The sequence below is a fragment of the Macaca thibetana genome, chromosome 14 (assembly GCF_024542745.1).
Source record: "Macaca thibetana thibetana isolate TM-01 chromosome 14, ASM2454274v1, whole genome shotgun sequence".
Taxonomy (NCBI): Eukaryota; Metazoa; Chordata; class Mammalia; order Primates; family Cercopithecidae; genus Macaca; species Macaca thibetana.
The window spans coordinates 110,310,011-110,336,628 of record NC_065591.1 but is presented as its reverse complement, the minus strand read 5'-3'; the positions used below and the strand labels follow the sequence as shown (position 1 = coordinate 110,336,628).

The 26,618-nt window shown below is 45.0% G+C and overlaps 1 protein-coding gene across 2 annotated transcripts; it reads left to right on the top strand.

The window, feature by feature from the left end:
• Window positions 1–4,493: 4,493 nt before the first annotated feature.
• IFT46 (intraflagellar transport 46) lies at window positions 4,494–25,997 on the top strand. Of its 2 annotated transcripts, XM_050758439.1 has the most exons (13): window positions 4,494–4,778; window positions 5,483–5,579; window positions 9,865–9,944; window positions 13,043–13,195; window positions 13,892–14,031; window positions 15,617–15,691; window positions 15,855–15,948; window positions 16,673–16,801; window positions 18,933–19,054; window positions 19,414–19,480; window positions 24,362–24,422; window positions 24,722–24,807; window positions 25,529–25,997. In XM_050758439.1, the coding sequence occupies exons 3-13, from the start codon at window positions 9,900–9,902 to the stop codon at window positions 25,622–25,624; spliced, it is 1,068 nt and encodes a 355-aa protein (XP_050614396.1). In that variant the 5' UTR covers window positions 4,494–4,778; window positions 5,483–5,579; window positions 9,865–9,899; the 3' UTR covers window positions 25,625–25,997. The 2 variants fall into 2 exon arrangements, with proteins under 2 accessions (XP_050614396.1, XP_050614398.1); XM_050758441.1 differs by lacking the exon at window positions 13,043–13,195 and having other exon boundaries at window positions 4,518–4,778.
• Window positions 25,998–26,618: the final 621 nt, after the last annotated feature.

Genomic DNA, 26,618 nt, shown 5'->3' with positions numbered 1-26,618 from the left:
GGAACCTTATATCTCTGCCCTTTCACTGTCATCGCCTTCATTTATTTTGCGTCACATCTTACAGTTTATTAAGCCGCAGGCACAGCCACTATTATTTAATAAATATACAAGATAACCCGTGTGCATAAAGGACTAGTATCCGGAATATATATAAATAAATTTTTTTTTTTTTTTTTTGAGATGGAGTCTCACTCTGTCGCCCACTCTGTCGCAATAGGGCGATGTCGGCTCACTGCAACCTCCGCTTCCCACGTTCAAGGGGTTCTTCTGCCTCAGCCTCCCGAGTAGCTGGAATTACAGGCACGGGCCACTACGTTCGGCTGTTTTTTGTAGTTTTAGTGGAGAAGGGGTTTTGCCATGTCGGCCAGGCTGGTCTCGAGCTCCTGACCCCAAGTGATCCACCCGCCTCAGCCTCCCAAAGTGCTGGGATTACAGGCGTGAGCCCCCGCGCCCAGCCTAAGAACTCTTATAACTCAGCAATAAGAAGACAAATACAGTATTCCTGTCTAAAAATGGGCTTCATCTGCAAAATGGAGAGAGTAGAAAACAAAAAATTAAAATGAGCAAAAGATCTGAATAGATATGTGTCCAAAGAAGATATGTAAATGGCTAATATGCACATTAAGAAATGTTGAATATCCTTAGGGAAATGGAAATCAGACCCATGGTGAGATACCACTTCACACCCACTAGGATGGCTATCATAGTAATTGTTGGTGAGGATGAATGTGAAATAGTGCAGCCACGTTGGAAAAGAGTTTGGCAGTTCCTCAAAAAGTTAAACAAAATTGCCATATGACTGAGCAATTCTACTCATAGGTACATACCCAGGAGAACTGAATATATGTCAACACAAAAATGTGTACCCTAATGTTCATAGCAACTTTATTCATAGCAGCCAGAAAGTGGAGACAATCCAAACAAATCCATTCATCAATAGATGTGGCATATATATGGAATGGAATATTATTTAATCACAAAATAGAATAAGGTACTGACATGCTACAATATGGATGAACCTTGAAAATATTATGTGAAGAAAGACAGATACAATGGGGCACTCATATATGATTCAATTAATATGGAAGATCCAGAACAGAAGAAAACCCACAGAGACAGAAACTAGCTTAGTGGTTTCCAGGGGCTCAGGAATGGTAGGAATAGGGACTGAGAGCTAATTAGTGTGAGATTTATTTCTGAAATAATTAAAACATTCTGGAATTAAGCCAGGCATGGTGGCACGATCCTAGAGTCCCAGCTGCTTGGGAGGCTGAGTTGGGAGGATGGCTTGAGACCAGGGGTTAAAGGTCAGCCTGTGCAAAATAGTGAGACTTAGACTCTTAAAACAAAAACAAACAAACAAAAAATAGTAGTTCTGGAACTAGATAGAGGCAAATATACTAAAAACCACTAAATTGTATACTTTTAAAAGGTGAATGTTTATGATTTGTAAATTATATCTTTAAAAAAAAACATGCACAGGAAGCAGGGCAGTTGTGCTTATGTCCATTTTGTATATGAAGAAAATGATGAAAAGTTTAAGGGACTTACCCAAAGTTTCTAAACCAGTATATGATGGAACCAGGACTCAAACTCTGTTCTTGTGATTCTCATGTTATTTCTTGTATGCCAAATTTCAGATTTTTCAGAGTATAGCTGATTCAGTAGTTCATCCTTAAATCATTTTATCCCACATCCTTAGCTCAACCCAACAGCACTCACCCATATTAAACCTGTATGTCCACAATTAAGTATAATAGCAACTTTTAATTGAGTGCTTAATTTGTGTCAGGTACTTTACACATGTTATTTCCAATCCTTTACAACAATCCAAATAAAGATACTGAGGATCAAAAAAGTTAAGCATTTGTCCAAACTCACACAACTAGTAAGTGGTAGAGCCAAGTTCAAAGTCAGTTTTTTCCTGGCTGGGCAGGGTGGCTTATGCCTGTAATCCCAGCACTTTGGGAGGCTGAGGTGGGTGCAAGAGATCAAGACCATCCTGGCCAACATGGTGAAACTTCATCTCTCCTAAGAGTACAAAAAAAAAAAAAAAAATTAGCTGGGCGTGGTGGTGTGTGGCTATAGTCCCAGCTACTCGGCGGGAGAATCGCTTGAACCCGGCAGGCAGAGATTACGGTGAGCTGAGGTCTCACCCCTGTATTCCAGCCTGGGCAACAGAGTGAGACCCTGTCTCAAAAAAAAAAAAAAGTGACAATGGGTACAAGCTTTCTTTAGGGGATGATGAAATGTCCTAAAAAAGATAACAACTGTACACATTTATGGGGTAAATTTTTATTTATTATTTATTATTTATTTATTTATTTTGAGATGGAATCTCGTTCTGTTGCCCAGGCTAGAGTGCAGTGGTGCCATCTCAACTCACTGTAACCTGTGCCTCCCGGGTTCAAGCGAGTCTCCTGTCTCAGCCTCCCGAGTAGCTAGGATTACAGGCATGCACCACCACACCTGACTAATTTTTGTATTTTTAGTAGAGACGAGGGTTTCCCCATGTTGGTCAACTGGTCTTGAACTCCTGACCTCAGGTGATCCACCCGCCTCGGCCTCCCAAAGTGCTAGTATTACAGGCATGAGCCATCTCGCCTGGAGCAATTTTAATTTTTGTTACTTAAGCAGACATGTTTTAAGAAAGATGGAAACAAATTCTTATTTTTTTAGAAAAGTAAAAATCCTGTTAGAAACTATTGCCTTATTGCGGCACCTTCCAGGTCTTCTGACTTGGATCTCAGAAGCTGTGCAAGACCAATTGATGCTGATTCTTCGGAAATATAACTGTAACTGAATTAAACCACAGAAGAAAAATCAACCTTGTAAGCATTCTTCTCGAGGAGTCCCATAGTGGCAGTATATTATAATGGTTAAAAGCAGAGACTTAGGAATCAGACTGACCTATGTTTGGCTGCTGTTTTCAGGACTTATTAGCTGAGTGACTTCAGGCAAGTTACTTTAACTGTCTAAGCCTCAATTACCTAATCTGTAAATTGGCGGTAACATCTATCTCATAAGGTTGTGAAGTAAATTAGATGATATAATCTAAGTGCTCCCCTGCAAAAAATCTAAGTGCTCCTACATAGTAAGTATTCCACATTACATATCCACTATTACGAGCAAAATACATCACAAAATTTTTTTTAATGCAGTTCCATTTTTAACTATCAGTATCCCAGAAAAGGTGTCTCTCATTTTTAAAAGCCACTTTCCTTGTTTTCCTCTGGCAGGTTTTCAGGATCAAATTTCCAATATTATTTTCTTTTTAAAATTTATTATTATTATTTTGAGATGGAGTCTCGCTCTGTCACCCAGGCTGGAGTGCAGTGGCGCGATCTTGGCTCACCACAACCTTTGCCTCCCAGGTTCAAGCAATTTTCCTGCCTCAGCCTCCCGAGTAGCTGGGATGACAGGTGCGCACCACCATGCCCAGCTAATTTTTGTGTTTTTAGTAGAGATGGGGGTTTCACCATGTTGGTCAGGCTGGTCTCAAACTCCTAACCTTGTGATCCACCCACCTTGGCCTCCCAAAGTTCTGGGATTACAGGTGTGAGCCACCGTGCCCAGCCAAAAAATTATTATTATGATTCATTATTTATATTTGAGATGGGGTCTCGATCTGTTGCCCAGGCTGGAGTGAATGCAATGGTCCAATCTCGGTTCACTGCAACCTCTGCCTCCCTGGCTCAAGCAATCCTCCTGCTTCAGCCTCCCGAGTGGCTAGCACTACAGGCGTCTGCCACCACACCTGGCTAATTTTTTTTTTAATTTTTAATTTTTATTTTTAATAGAGTGGAGAGGGGCGTTTCTCGCTATGTTGCTCTAGCTGGTCTCAAACTCCTGAACTCAAGCAATCCTCCCGCCTCCGCCTCCTGAAGCGCTGGGATTACAGGCATGAGCCACCACACCCGGCCTCCAATATTTTATGTTTCTCTCTCCCTGACTTCCCAAATTAATTATGTCCACAGTTTGAAAATATGTGTTCCTTACGTCTCCATTCACTCATTCCTCGATTCATCCACCCGATGAGCATTGTTAGTGTCTAATTTCTGCAATGTACTGGTGTTACAAAGTTTAAAAATTACTTAGACACAGATCCTGCTTTAAATAAGTTCACAGTCTTCTTTAGCAAATAAGAAAGACAGGACACAGAGTAAACTTTGAACCTCAGATACACAAGGAATAATTTATTACTGTAAGTATGTCCCATGCCATGGCACCCTGTGGAGGGGAAAGACTACAATGTAATATAGTGCTAGAAAAGGACGTACAGAGTGCTGCGGAATTTCCCCTGGAGAGTGTGTCTACATTCCTGTAAGACTGATCTGGGAGGAACTGCAACCCCAGAGATTGTTGTCCTAGGGGAACAAACGCACACCCTGTTTCCAGATTGGAGGGCTAACTCTATACCAGCCCGAAATTTATCAACCGGCGTTGCCACCCGCAGCCGCTAGATGCCGTAACAGACGCATTTACTAAAACCATAGACAAACAGGCGACTTGGCCGCCCAGAGAGGCTTTCCGTGGCCCCTTGATTTTCTTCCTGCGCAGAGAGCCTTTGCGGGTGAGGCGTAACGTGCAGGAGGTCTCACGAGAGTGGAAGCAAGTCTCGCGAATTTTAAAATTTATCTTTTTGCCTAGCGACTGACAACAGGCTGGTTGCTTGGCGTGGAATGGTAAAGTGGCCTGGCTTTGAGACTGGAGTGAGACCCCAGCCCTAGGCTGGGGTTCTTTCCATTATAGAGGAGACGGATTCAGAAGGGCTACAGGTAATTAGTACTCACCCCAGCAAAAAGGGAACTGTTTTTCTAGAGAGGCTTAAGAGGACTCCCCTTTACCCCATTCCCGGTTACCTCTTCCCATCTCCGTGGTAACTGTTCCTTCGTCACCTCACCACCAACCGTCCTGCTTCCTTTATTCACCAAGAAACTTAGGTGGGATCCTATCTGCAAGATAAAGGTGAAACTGGAGGTGATGCTTTTCTGATTATTGAATGGGACCGAGAGACTGGAGTTTCCCTTCTCTTCCGGGACCCTCCCACCCCACCCCGTCTCACCCCATCCCACCCCACCCCAGAGGTGGCTCCAGAGACAACTCTTTCTAGAACCTCTACAGCCTCCCCTGAGAAACCTCAACAGCCTTGGCCATCCACATACGACGAATAGTGTTCTGCCCTCGCGCGTGATGGTACAGCTTTGGGAAGCTGCAGAAGTTGGCTTTCTTTCCCTCCACGATTCCCTCGTTCCTCAGCCAGCCTGCCAGCAGTTCCTAAATAAGGGCTGCAACAGAATGACTTAACTGCTTGACCGAGGGCCAGGAAACCTTAAGGAAAGTTTGGATGGGGTGACGGTTTTATGAAAAACTAGTTTCTTGAGTAAGGAAGAGGAGCCAATGCTGGTTTGGAATATACCTCCTGGCAGAGTGCTTGATGTCCCATGATAGGAACTATGTAATCATGTCTCCTTTTGCTTAGACCAAGGTTATTGAAAACCAGACATATGATGAACGTCTAGAGATTAACGACTCTGAAGAGGTTGCAAGTATTTATACTCCAACCCCAAGACACCAAGGTAAGAGAGGAAAGAAGAGAAATGGTACTCAAAGAGCAGGATGGATTCACAGTTGTCTTCAAGAAGTTCCTATTTTATAATAGCAAATGTTGACTTTCAGAGTCAATTTACTTCACTTGCCATTGTTTGTTTTCTAACTAGTTAAGGTGGAGAAATCATAGCCTTCCAAATTACAGGATCTTCCCCCAGTTCAGCCCTGTCACCATTTACTTCATATTACTGCTTTGCTCACTATCTGCCAGGAATTCACTGTACTGTTTTTTTTTTTTAACATGTTTTTCCTGGCTTTGAAGATGCTTCATAACCTCCCCTTAGACTGCAACCCCAACCAAAATCACAGTGGAATGTTTTTAACAGGCTGAACACTATTTATTTATTCAAGAAACTATTTTTTGCTTAATTTTATAGAGACGAGGTCTCACTATGTTACCAAGGCTGATCTTGAACTCCTAGCTTCAAGCAGTCCTTCCACTTTGGCCTCCCAAAGTGCTGGGATTACAGGTGTGAGCCATCGTGCCTGGCCAACAAGCATTTAAAAATGCCTACTGTGTGCCAGCCTTATGCCTGGCACTTGGGTAAATAGTGTTAAATGACACAATGTCCTTGCCATCCCGATGCTTGTAATCATGGGAGGCAGATGACAAATGAGTACACACATTCCAAATGTGGTAAGTGCACACCGATGGAGGCAGATTGTTTCTGTTAAGGAGAGTAACAGTGAGGAAGGAGACCTACTTATTTTTATTTTTATTTTTTTGAGACGGAGTCTCACTCTGTCACCCAGGCTGGAGTGCAGTGGTGCAATCTTGGCTCACTGCAACCTCCGCCTCCTGGGTTCAAGCGATTCTCTTTCCTCAGCTTCCCGAGTAGCTGAGATTACCACACCCAGCTAACTTTTGTATTTTTAGTAGAGACAGGATTTCACCATGTTGGCCAGGCTGGTCTTGAACTCCTGACCCCAACCGATCTGCCTGCCTCAGCATCCCAAAGTGCTGGGATTACAGGCGTGAGCCACAACTTCCGGCCAGAGACCCACTTTTGATAGGGTGGTCAGGGAAGATCTAAAGGGGTGACATGTAAGACTGGTAGATGGCAGGGATCCAGACACTGAGGAAAAGTAGACCAGGAAGAGGAAACAGTATGTGAGATGTGAAAAACCTTGAAGCCTGAAAGAACTTGGCTTAGTTTGAGGACCTGAAAGAGACCAGTTTACGGTAGAGGGGACTCTACCGTATGATATGGTCAGATAAGAGAGGTAGGGCAGGAAGCATAATAAGCAGAGCTTTGGAGGCTGTGTTGCTGTCGTGTGTGGAATGGACTGTTGCGATGGCTGAGTTGAGATGATAGTGGCTTGACCTCTGGTGAGGAAGTTGACAATAAAGAAAAGAGGCAAATATGGTACAAGACAGATTGTCGTAGAATCACTAATACTTGCTGATGGATTCGATTTGACTCGAGTTAGGAATCAAGGATGACATCCAGGGTTTCTGTTTGTTTATTGTGGTAAAATATACATAACATAAAATTTGCCATTTTAACAATTTTTAAGTGTGCAATTAAATAACATTAAGTACATTCACAATGTTGTATGACCATCACCACTATTTCCAGATCATCCCGAACAGAAACTCCATACCCTTTTTTTTTTTTTTTGAGACGGAGTCTCGCTCTGTCGCCCAGGCTGGAGTGCAGTGGCCGGATCTCAGCTCACTGCAAGCTCCGCCTCCCGGGTTCACGCCATTCTCCTGCCTCAGCCTCCGGAGTAGCTGGGACTACAGGCGCCCGCCACCTCGCCCGACTAGTTTTTTGTATTTTTTAGTAGAGACGGGGTTTCACCGTGTTAGCCAGGATGGTCTTGATCTCCTGACCTTGTGATCCGCCCGTCTCGGCCTCCCAAAGTGCTGATTATAGGCTTGAGCCACCGCGCCCGGCCCTAAACTCCATACCCTTTAAACAATAGCTCCTGATTGCTTGCTTCCACTCTTCCCTGGTAACCATTATTCTACTGTCTCTATGAGTTTGCTTGTTCTGGGAACCACATAAGTGAAGTCATGCTGTATTTATCCTTTTGTGGCTGACTTACTTCACTTACTGTGATGTTTTTAAGGTTCACCTGTATAGAATGTAGACTTTCTTTTTTAAAGCTAATATTCCATTGCATGTATATGCAAGTTTTTTGTTTTTTTTTTTTTTCTTTTTTTGAGACTGAGTCTCGCTCTGTCACCCAGGCTGGAGTGCAGTGGCATGATCTCGGCTCACTGCAACCTGCGCCTCCCGGGTTCAAGCGATTCTCCTGCCTTGGCCTCCTGAGTAGCTGGCACTACAGGTGCACACCACCACACCCAGCTAATTTTTTTGTATTTTTAGTAGAGATGGGGTTTTACCAGATTGGCCAGGATGGTCTTGATCTCCTGACCTTGTGATCCACCTGCCTTGGCCTCCCAAAGTGCTGAGATTACAGGCATGAGCCACCGCGCCTGGCCTATGCCACATTTTTTATTTATTTATTTTTTTTATTTTTATTTTTATTTTTTGAGACGGAGTCTCGCTCTGTCGCCCAGGCTGGAGTGCAGTGGCCGGATCTCAGCTCACTGCAAGCTCCGCCCCCCGGGTTTACGCCATTCTCCTGCCTCAGCCTCCCGAGTAGCTGGGACTACAGGCGCCCGCCACCTCGCCCGGCTAGTTTTTTGTATTTTTAGTAGAGACGGGGTTTCACCGTGTTAGCCATGATGTTCTCGATCTCCTGACCTCGTGATCCGCCCGACTCGGCCTCCCAAAGTGCTGGGATTACAGGCTTGAGCCACCGCGCTCGGCCGCCCCACTCGTCTTCTAAATTTCACTTGATAGCTCTTAAAGTAGGCCTTATTCTTTTTTTTTTTTTTTTTTTTTTTTTTTTGAGACGGAGTCTTGCTCTGTCACCCAGGCTGGAGTGCAGTGGCCGGATCTCAGCTCACTGCAAGCTCCGCCTCCCAGGTTTACGCCATTCTCCTGCCTCAGCCTCCCGAGTAGCTGGGACTACAGGCGCCCGCCACCGCGCCCGGCTAGTTTTTTGTATTTTTAGTAGAGACGGGGTTTCACCGTGTTAGCCAGGATGGTCTCGATCTCCTGACCTCGTGATCCGCCCGCCTCGGCCTCCCAAAGTGCTGGGATTACAGGCTTGAGCCACCGCGCCCGGCCTAAGTAGGCCTTATTCTTAACAACTTTAGCAAACCCCATCCTGCGGAACAGAGACCCGTGTCCGCGGCTCGACAGAGACCTGCAGGCACAGCAGCGCTAGGGGGTGGAAAGGCAAAATCTTTTTAAGTAATTTGTCTTCAAACCCACTCTTGGTATAAATTCAGCACTCTGTGCTTTACTAGTGTAAACTAAGGGCAGAGTGTATATTTTTTTCTTTGTCTTTCCTTTTTTTTTTTGAGACAGGCTCTCACTCTGTTGCCCGGGCTGGAGTGCAGTGGCATGAACACTGAATGCTGCTTACCGCAGCCTCAAACTTCTGAAACTCCTGGGTTTAAGCAGACCTCCTGCTTTAGCCTCCCGAGTAACTGGGACCACAGGCGCACACCATCACACCCAGCTAATTTTTTCTTCTTTTTTTTTTTTTTTTTGAGACGGAGTCTCACTCTGTCTCCCCGGCTGGAGTGCAGTGGCCGGATCTCAGCTCACTGCAAGCTCTGCCTCCCGGGTTCACGCCATTCTCCTGCCTCAGCCTCCCGAGTAGCTGGGACTACAGGCGCCGCCACCTCGCCTGGCTAGTTTTTTGTATTTTTTAGTAGAGACGGGGTTTCACCATGTTTGCCAGGATGGTCTCGATCTCCTGACCTCGTGATTCACCCGTCTCGGCCTTCCAAAGTGCTGGGATTACAGGCTTGAGCCACCACGCCCGGCCTCTTCTTCTTTTTTTGTAGATGGGATCTTGCCATATTTTTCAGGCTAGGCTCAAACTCTTGGGCTCAAGTGATCCTCCTGCCTCCCCTTCCCAAAGTGTTGGGATTATAGGCATGAGCCACTGCCTCTGGCCAGTTTATATTATTTATGTAATGGCCGATAATTTGATTAGTATAATGTCTAACCCAATGCCTTAAGCATAGTAATATTTAGTAAATATATCTTGAATTGAATTGGCAGAGCCATGACTAGAATTCAGTTTCCTGTCTTTTTAGCTAGATGTTCCAATAAACCTTGTTTTATAAAATGGTTAGAGCATAAAATGTTACAAACTAAAAAATATTTGTCTTTAAAAATCATTTTAACAATAATCTAAAGGAAAACCTTTTTTTTTTCTAAGGACTTCCTCATTCTGCCCATCTTCTTAACAAGGCTATGGCTGATAACAGCAGTGATGAGTATGAAGAGGAAAATAACAAGGTACAGTAATACTCACAGCTTCTTGTAGAATGTCTGCTTTGGGTTTTTAGTAGTTAGAGATTACACCAGTTTAATGCTAAACATTTCTTGAACACTCACCTTCAGTGGTTAGGGACTTTTGAGCTCATGGAGGAAAATCAGTTACAAAGAACCTTGAGATTTTGACCCTTCTTCAGGAATAAAGCCTACTATTACAATTGACTTTGGTGAGGAATTTCATGTAATGTAGGCCAGTGTTTCACAAACTTTCTTGATCATAAGGCTCAACTGAGATACTTATTTTTAAATATACAGATTCCTGGCTGGGTGCAGTGGCTCACACATGTAATCCCAGCACTTTGGGAGGCGGAGGCGGGTGGATCACCTGAGGTCGGGAGTTCGAGACCAGCCTGACCAACATGGAGAAACCCTGTCTCTACTAAAAATACAAAATTAGCCAGACGTGGTGGCGCATGCCTGTAATCCCAGCTGCTTCAGAGGCTGAGGCAGTAGAATCACCTGAACCCAGGAGGTGGAGGTTGTGGTGAGCCGAGATCGTGCTATTGCACTCCAGCCTGCGCAACAAGAGCGAAACTCTGTCTCAAAAAAAATAAATAAATAAAATAAATAAATAAAATATACAAATTCCCGGTCCCACCCCAGAATCTCAAAAGTAAAAGCCTGGGAATTTATATTTTTTAGGAAGCAGTTCAGGTAATTTTATGCTAAAGCGAGTTTGAAATTATTAGTCTAGGCATTTTTTCATTATCTTTTTTTTTTTTTTTTTTTTTTTTTTTTTTTTTGAGACGGAGTCTCGCTCTGTCACCCAGGCTGGAGTGCGGTGGCCGGATCTCAGCTCACTGCAAGCTCCGTCTCCCGGGTTCATGCCATTCTCCTGCCTCAGCCTCCCGAGTAGCTGGGACTATAGGCGCCCGCCACCTCGCCCGGCTAGTTTTTTGTATTTTTTAGTAGAGACGGGGTTTCACCGTGTTAGCCAGGATGGTCTCGATCTCCTGACCTCGTGATCCGCCCGTCTCGGCCTCCCAAAGTGCTGGGATTACAGGCGTGAGCCACCGCGCCCGGCGCATTTTTTCATTATCAATATTTGTGATACTGTCAGTATTTTGTGAAAGAGATTTTAATTTTGAGGTCTTAAGACCCAGATACTGGCTGCTGTTATTCTGTGAACCTAGAGAACCACCCTACTTCTGTAAGAAAGATGGCAAGATGCCCATCTCTCTAGAAACATGTAGGACCTTAGAGTTGTACATGTGATTTCTTTTTTTTTTTTTTTTTTTGAGACGGAGTCTCGCTCTGTCGCCCAGGCTGGAGTGCAGTGGCGCGATCTCGGCTCACTGCAAGCTCCGCCTCCTAGGTTTACGCCATTCTCCTGCCTCAGCCTCCTGAGTAGCTGGGACTACAGGCGCCCGCCACCGCGCCCGGCTAATTTTTTGTATTTTTAGTAGAGACGGGGTTTCACCGTGGTCTCGATCTCCTGACCTTGTGATCCGCCCGCCTCGGCCTCCCAAAGTGCTGGGATTACAGGCGTGAGCCACCGCGCCCGGCCACATGTGATTTCTTAAAAACCATTTGTGTTGGCCGGGCGCGGTGGCTCACGCCTGTAATCCCAGCACTTTGGGAGGCCGAGGCGGGCGGATCACCTGAGGTCAGGAGTTTGAGACCAGCCTGCCCAACATGGCAAAACCCCGTCTCTGCTAAAAATACAAAAAATTAGCTGGGCGTGGTGATGGGTGCCTGTAATCCTAGCTACTCGGGAGGCTGAGGCGGGAGAATCACTTGAACTCGGGAGGTGGAGGTTTCTGTGAGCCAAGATCGTGCCACTGCACTCCAGGCTGGACGATAAGAGCGAAACTCCGTCTCGAAAAAAAAAACAAAAAACAACCATTTATGTTTAGCCTTAGCACATTATCCAAAGGTTATGTTTTTTTGTTTTGTTTTGTTTTGTTTTGAGACGGAGTTTCACTCTTGTTGCTCGGTTCACTGCAATCTCTGCTTCCCAGGTTCAAGTGTTTCTCCTGCCTCAACCTCCTGAGTGGCTGGGATTACAGGTTCACCACGCCTGACTCATTTTTGTATTTTTAGTAGAGACAGGATTTCACCATGTTGGTTAGGCTGGTCTTGAACTACTGACCTCAGGCAATTCACCCGCCTCCGCCTCCCAAAGTGCTGTGATTACAGGCATGAGCCACTGTGCCCGGCCTGTTTTTTTTGTTTGTTTGTTTGTTTTTTGTTTTTTGAGATGGAGTCTTGCTCTTTCACCCAGGCTGGAGTGCAATGATCTTGGCTCACTGCAACCTCCTCGGCCTCCCAAAGTGCTGGGACTACAGGTGTGAGCCACTGCACCTGGCCTGATGGCTGCATTTTAATGGTTTTTTTTGTTTTGTTTTGATACAGAGTCATCTCGCTCTGTTGCCCAAGCTGGAGTGTAGTGGCACGATCTCAGCTCACTGCAACCTCCACCTCCCCGGTTCAAGCGATTCTCATGCCTCAGCCTCCTGAATAGCTGGGACCACAGGCCTGCACCAACTCGCCTGGCTAATTTTTTTATTTTTAGTAGAGACGGGGTTTCACCATGTTGGCCATGTTGGTCTCGAACTCCTGACCACGTGATCCACCCGCTTTGGCCTCCCAAAGTGCTGGGATTATAGGCGTGAGCCACCGCCCCAGGCTGACAATATTCTTAAAAGTTCCCTGTGCCAAACTGTTTCCTATGTGACTAAGAATAATTTTGGCTAATCTTGAATTGAGAAAGAATGCTCTAGAAAGTTCTTATCAATGATATACTAATAAGGCATAGTCACTGAATAAATTCTGCAACTGTGTTTCATTATCTGCCATGCATATTACAGCTTAGTTAGAATATACTTTTATCTACGTATAATAAATTTGTTATTCTTAGAGCAAAATGTGACCAAAAGCAGTTTTTGGTGTCCTGTAACCTGTCACAATTTTGTGTGCCAATAGCTGCTTTACCATAAAAACAAATTAATTTTAAACAACTGGAATCAAACGTGTTAACCTCAGTATAAGACATGTGGTATATAGAAACCAAGTTTTGAAAACCTACTTTTAAAGGGGGCCAATTGGTCATCCTTCAGGTACTAAGGGAGGGCATGCCACAGGCTCCAGGCCACAGAGGCAAAGACATGGACCCTGTTCCACCTGCCCCTGAAAGTCTCAAGTGTCACCAGACCCCTTCTCATGGACTTGAGAGGGTGGGATGGTACAGAGAGAGCCAGAAGCACAGAAAGGTAGGTTGTAATGCCAAGGACAGAAGAGCTGCTTATCTTGAGAGAGAATGTGTAGTCATTGCATGTAATTTATGGGGTAAGGGAAGGGAAATACGGATAGGTCAGATACTCCATGAAGATAAATATCACTGAACAAAAATGGAAAGTCCATAGTCTCTGGAACTGCTGGTTAGATGGGCACAAGGTTAATTTTGAACTTTCTTCTTTTGATAGTTTCAAGCAGCTTACGCTGGGCAGTCTTGCAAATTAAGTACTAGATTTCCTCTCTATGGTCTTTGTGAGTATTAAGACCCCTAAAGTTTCTATTTCCACTTCATCTTTCCCGATTTTCTTCCAAAATAACTAGAGTTGCCATCTTCTTCTTTGAAAGTCCATAGCTTTTGGGGCCGAAGCTGTCTAAAGTGTATGCAGAGCGCTGAAGATCTAAGTAATATGTACAGTAGATAAACTTAGATGGAATTTATACCCCAGCCTCAAGTAGAGAAATGGAATATGGTTCTAGCAAGTGGAGTCCCCATTTGTAGCTGAGCAGGGGCAGAAGAAGGCTCTCAAGCCCCTTCTGGGAAGTGCTCCCTTCTCTTTCTGGTGATTAGGTGCCAGGTGGTTGGGGTATTGGTTAGAGCAATAGAGAACTGGGCATAGGTACGTTTGATTTTTTTACTTGAAGCTTTCTATGCCTGCCCTGCCCTATCTCAGGAGAAGAAGAAGACCTCACAGTTGACACCTCAACGGGGCTTTAGTGAAAATGATGATGACGATGATGATGATGATGATTCATCTGAAACTGATTCTGATTCTGATGATGATGATGAAGAGCATGGAGCCCCTCTGGAAGGGTGAGGAAAGAACACCCAAGCCAAGGGTGTTCTTCAGAATACCTCCTTCAAAACACTGGAGTGGGAGGACGTCAGTTAGAAGTGAAATTCCAGCATCTCTTTTGATCTCCTGTATTTAGGATTTTCAGGTGTCTCAGAAACCCAACATAATAATGAGTTTTCCTCCCTTTCTGACTCCACTACCTCATCCAGTCCTATAGTATCACTTGTACTATCTGAAACATTTGTCGGCTTGGGGATTACATGAGATTTTGCTGAGTAAATCTAAAAGGTGGTGGCCAGGCATGGTGGCTCAAGCCTGTAATCCCAGTACTTTGGGAGGCTGAGGTGGGAGGTTTGGTTAAGGCCAGGAGTTCAAGACCAACCTGGGCAACATAGCAAGACCTCGTCTCTACAAATTTTTTCTTTTTTTTTTTTTTTGAGATGGAGTCTTGCTCTGTTGCCCAGGCTGGAGTGCAGTGGTGTGATCTTGGCTCACTGCAAGCTCCACCTCCCGGGTTCCTGCCATTCTCCTGCCTCAGCCTCCCAAGTGCTGGAACTACAGGCAACCACCACCATGTCTAGCTAATTTTTTTGTATTTTTAGTAGAGACGGGGTTTCACCATGATAGCCAGGATGGTCTCGATCTCCTGACCTCGTGATCTGCCCACTTACGCCTCCCAAAGTGCTGGGATTACAAGCATGAGCCACCGTGCCTGGCTGCCCAAAAATTTTTTAAAAATTAGCCTAGCGTGCTGGTGTGTGCCTATAGTCCCAGCTGCTCAGGAGGCTGAGGCAGGAGAATCACCTGAGCCCAGGAGTTTGAGACTGCAATAAGCTATGATTGGGCTTCTGCACTCCAACCTGGTCAACAGAGTGAGACCCTATCTCAAAAATAAATTTAAAAAAAATAACACTGCTAAAAACACTTGTATAAACATTTCTCTTTTTTTTGGTGCAAACTATTTTCATGTCAGATATTTAAATCTCTCTCTCTTTTTTTTTTTTTGAGACAGAGTCTTGCTCTGTTATCCAGGCTGGAGTGCAGTGGTACTATCTTGACTCACTGCAACCTCTGCCTCCCAGGTTCAAGCGATTCTCCTGCCTCAGTCTCCTGAGTAGCTGGGACTGCAGGTGTGTGCAACCACACCTGGCTAATTTTTGTATTTTCAGTAGATAGGATTTCAACCATGTTGGCCAGGCTGGTCTTGAACTCCTGACCTCAGGTGATCCCGCCCGCCTTGGCCTCCCAAAGTGCTGGGATTACAGGTGTGAGCCACCATGCCCAGCCCTAAAATCTCTTGTTGTACCTTTTCTTGTCATCCTTTCATTAAAAAAGGGTGAACCATTTATGCTACATTTTAACATCAAAAAATATTGTATTTTGGATTTTCTGCACCTCTGTCCTTCAGAGTCAGAGATAATTGAGAGTTAAGTATGATCAACTTTAAAGTTGCCTTGCAAGCCACCAGGAAAGGCAGATATTGGAGAGGCAGAAGCTAGGTTTAGGATCATGTCCCTATAGTCAGTAACACAGCAGTACCTAGGACCCTGCCACCTCTGCTCTTCTCTGGCCACCTCGAACAAACTATTTTCCTTTTTCCAGGGCCTATGACCCTGCAGATTATGAGCATTTGCCAGTTTCTGCTGAGATTAAGGAACTCTTCCAGTACATCAGTAGGTGAGTACTAGGACCTCCCACCATACCCCACTATCCCTACCTTGCCCCAAACCTTTCCTACCTCTAGTCTGAAACAGGGCCATTCTCTGTAGATTTTTTTTAGCCTGAATAGTAAAGTAATTTTCTCTGACTGTCTCCACCTTCCCTTGGCAATATCTCCTAGGTACACACCTCAGTTGATTGACCTGGACCACAAACTGAAGCCTTTCATTCCTGATTTTATCCCAGCTGTCGGGGATATTGATGCATTCTTAAAGGTATAGTCAGTACATACTGAAAATGACTCCTTAAGTGTTTCTTCTGATGCCCCTGTTACTCTTTTTTTTTTTTTTTTTTTTTTTTTTTTTTGAGACGGAGTCTCGCGCTGTCACCCAGGCTGGAGTGCAGTGGCCGGATCTCAGCTCACTGCAAGCTCCGCCTCCCGGGTTCACGCCATTCTCCTGCCTCAGCCTCCCGAGTAGCTGGGACTACAGGCGCCTGCCACCTCGCCCGGCTAAGTTTTTGTATTTTTAGTAGAGACGGGGTTTCACTGTGTTACCCAGGATGGTCTCGATCTCCTGACCTCGTGATCCGCCCGTCTTGGCCTCCCAAAGTGCTGGGATTACAGGCTTGAGCTACCGCGCCCGGCCGCCCCTGTTACTCTTAACAGTTTCCCTAATTTCTTTGACTAGCGTTGGCTAGTCATGTTCATTTCATTGGAGTTCTTAACCTTGCTCTCAACTCCAATTTATACTCATTGCTCTTAAGTAATACTTAATATCTCATTATACATTGTTTGTCATGTATTTGCTTCCTAATTATCTAGGACAACAGGTTTATATTTAAGCTGCTATGGATCATATATTTTTTTCTGGATAGTATTGAGTACAGCAGGATAAGCATGCTTTTAATACTAGTAATAATGATGAACCAGAAGAGTTCTTCCTCTTTAACTTACTGGAAACATGTTCCTTTCTGCTTTCTTACCTTTTCCTTAACCAGGTCCCACGTCCTGATGGAAAGCCTGACAACCTTGGCCTGTTGGTATTGGATGAACCTTCTACAAAGCAGTCAGACCCTACAGTGCTCTCACTCTGGTTAACAGAGAATTCTAAGCAGCACAACATCACGGTAAGATACTAGCTTAGTATAGGCCCCAGCTGGAGAGGGCCAAGAGCAGAGGAGGCCTTCCTGGCACTCATACAGTTGACTTACTGCCTATCAAAAGAGATGGCAATCGCTTTTGGCCAGCCCTATTTTTTAAATGACAGCTTTATTTATATATTATTTATATACCAGCAAGTTTAGCCATTTAAATTGTACAACTTATTTTAATATAATCACAGTTGTATAGCCATCACCACTACCTAATTTAGAATATTTCATCACCTCAAAAAGAAACTTCATACTCATTAATATTCACTCCTCATTCTCCCACTTCCTCCTAGACCCTGGTAATGACTTCATTCCTTTATTACGGCTGAATAATATACATTGTGTGGATTTACCAGATTTTCTTTATTCATTCTCTAGTTCTTTCCACTCTTATTAATAATAGTGCTTTGAATATTTGTATACAAGTTTTTGTGTGGGTATATATTGTTATTCTGTTGGGTATATACATAGGAGTAGAATTGCTGGGCCATATGGAAACTCTATGTTTAGCCATTTGAAGAACTACCAAACTGTTTTCCAAAGTGGTTGTACCATTTTACATTCCCACCAGCAGTGAATGAGAGTTCCAGTTTCTCTACATCCTCACCAATACTTTTTGTTTGTATTTTTTATTCTAACCATCCTAGTAGGTGTGAAATGGTATTTATTTTATTTTATTTTATTTTGAGACAGTTTCATTCTTGTTGCCCAGGCTGGAGTGCAGTGGTGCAATCTTGGCTCACCATAACCTCCGCCTCCCGGGTTCAAGCAATTCTCCTGCCTTGAGTAGCTGGGATTACAGACATGCACCACGATGCCCAGCTAATTTTGTATTTTTAGTAGGGACAGGGTTTCTCCATGTTGGTCAGGCTGGTCTCGAACTCCCGACCTCAGGTGATCCACCCACCTCAGCCTCCCAAAGTGCTGGGATTATAGGCATGAGCCACCAAGCCCCGCCTAAATAGTATTTCATTATGGTCAGTCCTGCCATTTTGACCTGTCCCCTTTCCATGGCTCCAGCAAATTATTATTTTTTTTGAGACAGGGTCTCGCTCTGTCACCCAGGCTGGAGTGCAGTGGTGTGATTGTGGCTCACTGTAGCCTCAATCTCCTGTGCCCAAGCAATCCTGCTACTTCAGCCTCCCAAGTAGCTGGGACAGACCACAGGTGTGTGCCACCATGCCTGGCTAGGTTTTTTTTGTTGTTTTTTTTTTCAATTTTTATTTTGTAGAGGCAAAGTTCTCCCTATGTTGCCTAGGCTGATCTCAAGTGATCCTCCTGCCTCAGCCTCCCAAAGTGCTAGGACTGCAGATGTGAGCCACTGCACTTGACTTTTTTTTTTTTTGAGACGGAGTCTCGCTTTGTCGCCTAGGCTTAAGTGCAGTGGCACGATCTCGGCTCACTGCAGGCTCCGCCTCCAGGGTTCATGCCATTCTCCTGCCTCAGCCTCCAAGTAGCTGGGACTACAGGCGCGCACCGCCACGCCCGGCTAATTTTTTGTATTTTTAGTAGAGACGGGGTTTCACCGTGTTAGCCATTATGGTCTCGATTTCCTGACCTCGTGATCCGCCCGCCTTGGCCTCCCAAAGTGCTGGGATTACAGGCCTGAGCCACCGCGCCCGGCTTTTTTTTTTTTTTTTTTTTTTTTTTGAGACAGGATCTCGCTCTTGCCCAGGCTGGAGTGTAGTGGCACAATCGTAGCTCACTGCAACCTCAAACGCCTGGGCTCAAGCAATCCTCCCATCTCAGCCTCTAAAGTAACGGAGACCACAGGCATACACCACCACGTCTGGCTAATTTTTTAATTTTTAGTACAGACAAGGTCTCACTGTGTTGTCCAGGCTGGTCTTGAACTCCTAGTCTCAAGTGATCCTCCCACCTCAGATAGCCAAAGTGCTAGGATTACAAGTGTGAGCCGCCATGCCTGGCCTGGCTTCAGCAGATTTTATCAGGGTTTCCTATCCCCTTCATTTGACTGCTGTTTCATGTGGCAGCGGCTGCCATCAGCAAGCCTGAATATGAAACAACAGTGGATATAATGAGGACACTGTAAAAACAAGAGAGCTACTTCAGTGCCATCAGCTAGGCTTTCTCCTTATTTTCCTAGCAACATATGAAAGTAAAAAGCCTGGAAGATGCAGAAAAGAATCCCAAAGCCATTGACACGTGGATTGAGAGCATCTCTGAATTACACCGTTCTAAGCCCCCTGCGACTGTGCACTACACCAGGTAAGAAATACCACATTCTTTACAACAGTAACACATAGTAACCTTCACCACCTGTGAACTATTGCTCCTGAGAAGAGGCCCAGAGGCTGGGAACATATTTGATCAACCTGAGGTCCTGTGGATCCTGGCAACTGCTAGCTGAGATTGTAGACATAAAGATTGTAATTTCTCTAGTATTACTTAGCTAGCTCCTTCAAACCCCAGGCCTGAGTAACTTTGGTATGCCCAGTCTAGGTTCTCCTGAAGGCTTCCTGATGTGCAGATTGAAGACTTCTCCTTCATCCTAGAATATGCTGATCCAGAGGTTGCTGATGTTATCATTTCATGTTTCTTGTTCATATTTACCTTTATACTTTTAGGCCCATGCCCGACATTGACACACTGATGCAGGAATGGTCCCCAGAGTTTGAAGAGCTTTTGGGCAAGGTGAGTGGAAGGTAGCCGGAGGTAAGATAAGAAAATATGGTATTCCCTCTAGGGCCCAGTGTTTTTCTCTTCCCTCATTATTATTATTGGCAACTTTTTCTTTTTTTTTTTTTTTGAGACGGAGTCTCGCTCTGTCGCCCAGGCCGGAGTGCAGTGGCCGGATCTCAGCTCACTGCAAGCTCCGCCTCCTGGGTTTACGCCATTCTCCTGCCTCAGCCTCCCGCGTAGCTGGGACTACAGGCTCCTGCCACCTCGCCCGGCTAGTTTTTTGTATTTTTTAGTAGAGACGGGGTTTCACCGTGTTAGCCAGGATGGTCTCGATCTCCTGACCTCGTGATCCGCCCGTCTCGGCCTCCCAAAGTGCTGGCTTGAGCCACTGCGCCCGGCCTATTGGCAACTTTTATCTTTTTTTTTCTTTTTTTTTTTTGGAGACAGGGTCTTGCTCTTCCCAGGCTGCAGTGCAGTGGCATGATCATGGCTCACTGCAGCCTCTACCTCCCAGGCTCTAGCGATCCTCCCACCTCAGCCTTCCCAGCAGCTGGGACCACAGGCATGCACCACCACATTCAGCCAGTTTTTTAATTTTTGGTAGAGATGAGGTCTTGCTTTGTTGCCCAGGCTGTTCTCAAACTCCTGTTCTCAAGCAATCCTCCTGCCTCAGCCTCCCAAAGTGCTGGGATTACAGGCACGAGCCACTCCGCCCAGAGATCATTAACTTTCTTTTTTTTGAGATGGAGTCTCACTCTGTCGCCCAGGCTGGAGTGCAGTGGCATGATCTCAGCTCACTGCAACCTCCACCTCCCAATTCAAGTGATTCTCTTGCCTCAACCTTTCTAGTAGCTGGGATTACAGGTGCTCACCACCATGCCACCATGCTAATTTTTGTATTTTTAGTAGAGAAAGGGTTTCACCATGTTGACCAGGCTGGTCTTGGTCTTGAACTCCTGAGCTCAAGTGATCCGCCTGCCTTGGCCTCCCAAAGTGCTGAGATTTCATTAACTTTTTAATGATAACACATGAAACCCATGTATATATTGTAATTTGATATATAAGAAAGAAAGAGTTTTTTTTTTTTTTAGACACAGTCTCACTCTGCTGCCCAGGCTGGAGTACAGTGGTGTGATCTCGGCTCACTGCATCCTTCGCCCCCGTGCAGGTTCAAGCACTTCTCCTGCCTCAGCCTCCCAAGTAGCTGGGATTACAGGTGCCTGCCACTGTGCCTGCCTAATTTTTGTATTTTTAGCAGAGGAAGTGTTTCACAATGTAGGCCAGGCTGGTCTTGAACTGCTGACATCATGATCCACCCACTTCTGCCTCCCAAAGTGCTGGGATTATAGGCGTGTGCCACCGCGCCCAGCCAAGAAAGATAGTTTTTTAAATGATTGGTGATAGAATGAGGGTATAGTGAGACAATTGACTATTTGAAAAAAAATTAAATTAGGTTTCTGCCTCAACCATATATGTATGTGAATTTCAGATGAATTAAAAAGTTAAGGTGGGTCGGGCACAGTGGCTCATACCTGTAGTTCTGTCATTTTGGGAGGCTGAGGTGTGAAGATTGCTTGAGCACAGGACCAGCCTGGGCAACATAAGGAAACCCTGTCTCCAAAAAATAAATAAATAAATAAGTAAATAAATAAATAAAAGAAGGGAAAAAAAGAGTTAATGTAAAAATAAAGCCGTGTAAGTAATATAATAAAATATAGGAGATACAGAAGGAGCATGACTGAAAAAATAAATGAAATAAAATATAGGAGAAATTTAATTCTCTCTTTTTAAAAAATTCAAGTGTCTTATAACGTAGGGAAATTTAATTCTATTAGGATGGTTAGGTGTTTCTCAGTGTAAAAGAAACTTAAAAGTCATATTGAGGCCGGGCGCGGTGGTTTAGGCCAGACGTGATGGCTCACACCTGTAATCCCAGCACTTTGGAAGGCCAAGGCAGGTGGATTACCTGAGGTCACGAGTTTGGACCAGCCTGGTCAACATGGCGAAACCCCGTCTCTACTAAAAAAATACAAAAATTAGCCAGGTGTGGTGGTGGGCACCTGTAATCCCAGCTACTCGGGAGGCTGAGGCAGGAGAACCACTTGAACCCGGGGGCGGAGAGGGGCGTGGAAGTTGCAATGAGCCAAGATTGCACCACTGCACTCCAGCCTGGGTAATAGAGCGAGGCTCCATCTCAAAAAAAAGAAAAAGTTGTAATGGAGTGGGAGGCCGAGATAGGAGGATTGCTTGAGCCCAGGAGTTTGAGACCAGCCTGGGCAACATAGATCCATCTCTATTAAAACAACAAAAAAAGGCCAGGCGCAGTGGCTCACTCCAGTAATCCCAGCACTTTGGGAGACCGAGGTGGGCAGATCACAAGGTCAAGAGATCGAGACCATCCTGGCCAACATGGTAAACCCCATCTTTACTAAAAATACAAAAATTAGCCAGGCGTGGTGGCGAATGCCTGTAGTCCCAGCTACTCGGGAGGCTGAGCCAGGAGAATTGCTTGAACCCGTGAGGCGGAGGTTGCAGTGAGCCGAAGTCGTGCCACTGCTCTCCAGCTTCGTGACAGAGCGAAATTCTGTCAAAAAAAAAAAAAAAGTCATGATGGAGAAAATGTGACAGTTTAAACTCATAGAAATGAAAGGTTCTACATAAGAATAGATACCATAAACAAAGTTAAAAGACAGTGGCAGTCTGAGAAAAAATATTTTATGTATGTATATAATAGAAAAAATTACTATCCAAGCAAAGAGCTCTTATATATTAATAAGAAAAGGAAACTGTGCCAGGCATGGTAGCTCACACCTGTAATCCCAGCCTGTAACCCCAGCACTTTGGGGGGCTGAGGTGGGACGATCACTTGAGGCCAAGAGTTCAGGACCAGCCTGGGCAACAATAGGAGACTCTTCTCTACAAAAAAAAAAGAAAAGTAAAAGGAGCTGGACGCGGTGGCTTATGTCTGTAATCCCAGCACTTTGGGAGGCTGAGGCAGGTGGATCACCTGAGGTCTGGAGTTTGAGACCAGCCTGGCCAACATGGTGAGATCCTGTCTCTATTGAAAACACAAAAAACTTAACTGGGCGTGGTGGCGCACATCTGTAATCCCAGCTACTCAGGGGGCTGCGACAGGAGAATCACTTGAATCCGGGAGGTGGAGGTTGCAGAGGCCGAGATCATGGCTCTGCACCCCAGTCTGGGCAACAAAGCAAGACTCTGTCTCAAAAAAAAATTTTTTTTAAGTATCAAAAAAGAAAAGGAAACTGAACAAAGATGCCCAACAGGTCCTTCCTAGCCATCATGTTTAAATTGCTGCGCCAGCTCCCCAGCATTCCCTGCCCTCTGTCCCTGGTTCTTCTTGATAACACTTATCTTCTAAGGTACCATAGACTTTATTTATTTAGTTTGTTCTTTCTTAGTAAAATATAAGCTCTATGAAGACAGATTTTTTTTTTTATATGAGGAATTGATTGTAAAACGCAAAGAATTTGGAAACAGTCGCTTGAGCATTTTGAAGCTGTAGTTGATGGGAAGGTGTCTGATTAGGGGATTGAATAGCTAGGTTGCAGTACAGCCATTCAGTGAAATACTATGCAATGGAATATTATTTAACCTTATGTTGCTCTAATACGAAGAAATAACAGTGATATGTTGTTAAATGAAAAAAGCAAATCATAGCAAGTTGCAGAACTATATGTACTCCATTTTTTGTAAAAAGAGAAAAGAAGTTTTAAGAAACCAGTAGTTTTAAAAGTTCACACTGTGACTTTTTAGTTTCTCTGTTTAGATTCAGAGCCTGTTACCTGAGTTAGACGTCATGCCCATTTTCTCTGTTCATATGGTGTCCTGGGATCATTAGGCATTATAACACCAAGTAATGCATATATCACTGTTAATACTTGCCCATAACTTGGTATCCATTTCTTTTTCACAGATTCCCACAGGAAAAGAGTATGGCAGTGTATTTTACCTATAAAATGTATGACCAATTCCATACTGATCGGGGGGAAAAAGTAGCATTTTGTATTATTTTGCTAGGCTGCCATAACAAAGTACCACAGACTGAGTGGCTTAGACATCAGAAATGTATTATTTCATAGTTCTGGAGGCTAGTAGTCCAGTAGTATACTGTCTAAGATCAATTTGTTGGCATGGTTGATTTTCCTTCCTTACTTCCTTTCCTCCCTCCCGCCCTCCCTCCTTCTTTCCTTCCTTTCTTCCTTCATCCCTTCCTTCCTTCCTTTTTTTTTTTGTGGGGGGTGTTACTCTGTGCCCAGGCTGGAGTGCAGTAGCTCAATCTCAGCTCACTGCAGCCTCAATCTGCTGGACTCAAGCGATCCTCCCACCCCAGCCTCCCAAATAGCTGGAACTACAGATACTCAGCACCACACCTGGCTAATTTTTTTGTAGAGATGGAATTTCACCATGTTGCCCAAGCTGGTCTCGAACTCCTGGGCTCGGGTGATCTGCCCACCTCAGCCTCCTACAGTGCTGGTATTACAGGTGTGAAGCCGCCATGCCCCACCAAGGGTGATTTCTTCTGAGGAGTCTCTCCTTGGCCATCTCCTGTCTATGTCTTCACATGGTCTTCCCTTTGTTATGTGTCTCTGTCCTGATTTCCTCTTCCTATAAGGACACCAGTCATGTTGGATTAAGGCCCACCCTAATGACCTTGTTTTAACGTAATTATCTCTTTAAAGATGTTATCTCCAAATATAGTCACATTCTGAAGTCCAGGGAGTTAGGAACTTAATATCTGAATTTTAGGGGAACACATTTCAGCCCATAACATGTGTCTTATGCTAGAAGCTCTTTTCCTTCAGAGAGAGAGTGGTTCTGGGACCACTGACACCAGCCTTTTGACTTTGGTCCTTCCCATGCCTCTTCCAGGTGAGCCTGCCCACAGCAGAGATTGACTGCAGCCTGGCAGAGTACATTGACGTGATCTGCGGTGAGTTCCTCCTTCCTTTCCTCGTCCCCATCTCTGGTCAGAGGCGCTCTAGGCTTTTGGACAGGCTTGTTTACTCTGGGAAGATAGCATCTTGAGTTTCAGCTTTCACGTTAAGCCCGTTGTGCTCTTTGGCAGCACTCGAAGGTGGTGTTTGGGCTTATGTGACTACCTGCTGGGTATTTAACCCCCAAAGTCATAGTGACACCCCATCTGCCAGGGGTTTGGCTATCCTAAACAGAAGTGCCCCTGATTCTCAGAGTTTGTTTGGTTCTGTTCCTGGAAGTTCTTCTTCATTTCAGCCATTCTAGACATCCCTGTCTACAAGAGTCGGATTCAGTCCCTCCATCTGCTGTTTTCCCTCTACTCAGAATTCAAGAACTCCCAGGTGAGCCAAGCATCAGGGGTTGACTTAAGCTGTAGAGAGGATCACTAGTTTCTACTGTTCTGAACCTGCTGTGATTGCATCCTATAGCGATGTAGGATGTCTCTGCCCAGTTACCTTTGCCCTTTCCCATAATTAGGAGAACAAAGGAGGCAGGGATGGGGTTTTCAAGGGGAAAGTGGAGGAAAAAAAGGGTGGGGGGAAGTAAGAGATGTGGGCCTTAGGTGAAATTAGCCGAGGATCTGCAGAGGATACTCATTCTTTCAGGAGAACCAATGGCCTCATGAATGGAAGCAGGAAGGAAATAAAGGGGGGTCATTTTATTTTTTTTTTTTTTTTTTTTTTTTTTTTTTTTTTTTTTTTGAGACGGAGTCTCGCTCTGTCGCCCAGGCTGGAGTGCAGTGGCGCGATCTCGGCTCACTGCAAGCTCCGCCTCCCGGGTTCACGCCATTCTCCTGCCTCAGCCTCCCGAGTAGCTGGGACTACAGGCGCCCACGACCGCGCCCGGCTAATTTTTTGTATTTTTAGTAGAGACGGGGTTTCACCGTGGCCTCGATCTCCTGACCTTGTGATCCGCCCGCCTCGGCCTCCCAAAGTGCTGGGATTACAGGCGTGAGCCACCGCGCCCGGCGTGGGGGGTCATTTTAAAGAAATTAATTCTTGCTAAAATGTAGCAACTAGCATATCCCTAATACTCAATGTTCCCTCTCCTCTTTCCTTGCAGCATTTTAAAGCCCTCGCGGAAGGCAAGAAAGCGTTCACTCCTTCATCCAACTCCACCTCCCAAGCTGGAGACATGGAGACATTAACCTTCAGCTGAGACAGCTCCCAAGCTGCTGTTTCAAGGCCGAGCTGGCCCCTCTGCCCCAGCTGAGATGGACAGATCGTTGTCAGCTACTTGATGTCCTTGCCTATGCCACAGCTTGGGTCAGGGCCAGTGCATGCCCTGCTGCCCTCTCTGCCAGAGGGCACAGAACATGTTTGTTTAATGAACCTGCCTGCCTCAGATTGCTGTCCCTGGCGAGTTAATGCATCTGTACCACTGTGGGGATTTGAGTTAGAAGAATTGGAATTTCTGAGATCCCATGGAGTTTGGATTGGGAGGAAAGCTTAAAAGATTTCCTTTTTGTGGGAGGGATGGAATTGTTTTCTTTCCTTCGTAAAGTTAGTGGGTAAAAATTTTATAAATCAAATGCTCTATTATATTGTCAGATTCTTCTGCTATTTAATATGACAGAGAAAAGGCTGACCGAGCATAAGGCAGAGACACAGGAACTTCGCTTAGTAACGGGCATTCAATGAAGAGTAGTTAAAGCAAACACATTTTGTGAAATAAAATGAAACCCCAATCCTCCAAGATTGGCAGTCGAGGGGAATCATTTTTCTGCTGGAATTTAATTTTTCGAAGGGTCTCTCTTCAGTTAATGCTGCCTTCCTGAGGCTGTCTGGCTCCAGACCTGTCTGGTTGTGGTCTCAGGGAGCGTAGCTATTGCAGTAATCTGGGTGAGAGGTGATTGGGGTGGCAGTAGTAGAGATGGACAGATTCAGGAAATATTTTGGAGTTCTGTCAGCCAAGCTCCAGTCAGGAAGTCTGAAACCATGCTAGTTATTTCTAACAAAGGGTGTTTAGCCAGGCATGGTGGCTTATGCCTGTAATCCCAGAACTTTGGGAGGCTGAGGCGGGCAGACCATGTGGTCAGGAGTTCGAGACCAGCCTGGCCAATAATATGGTGAAACCCCATCTCTACTAATAATACAAAAATTAGCTGGGCATGGTGGTACATGCGTATAGTCCCAACTACTCAGGAGACTGA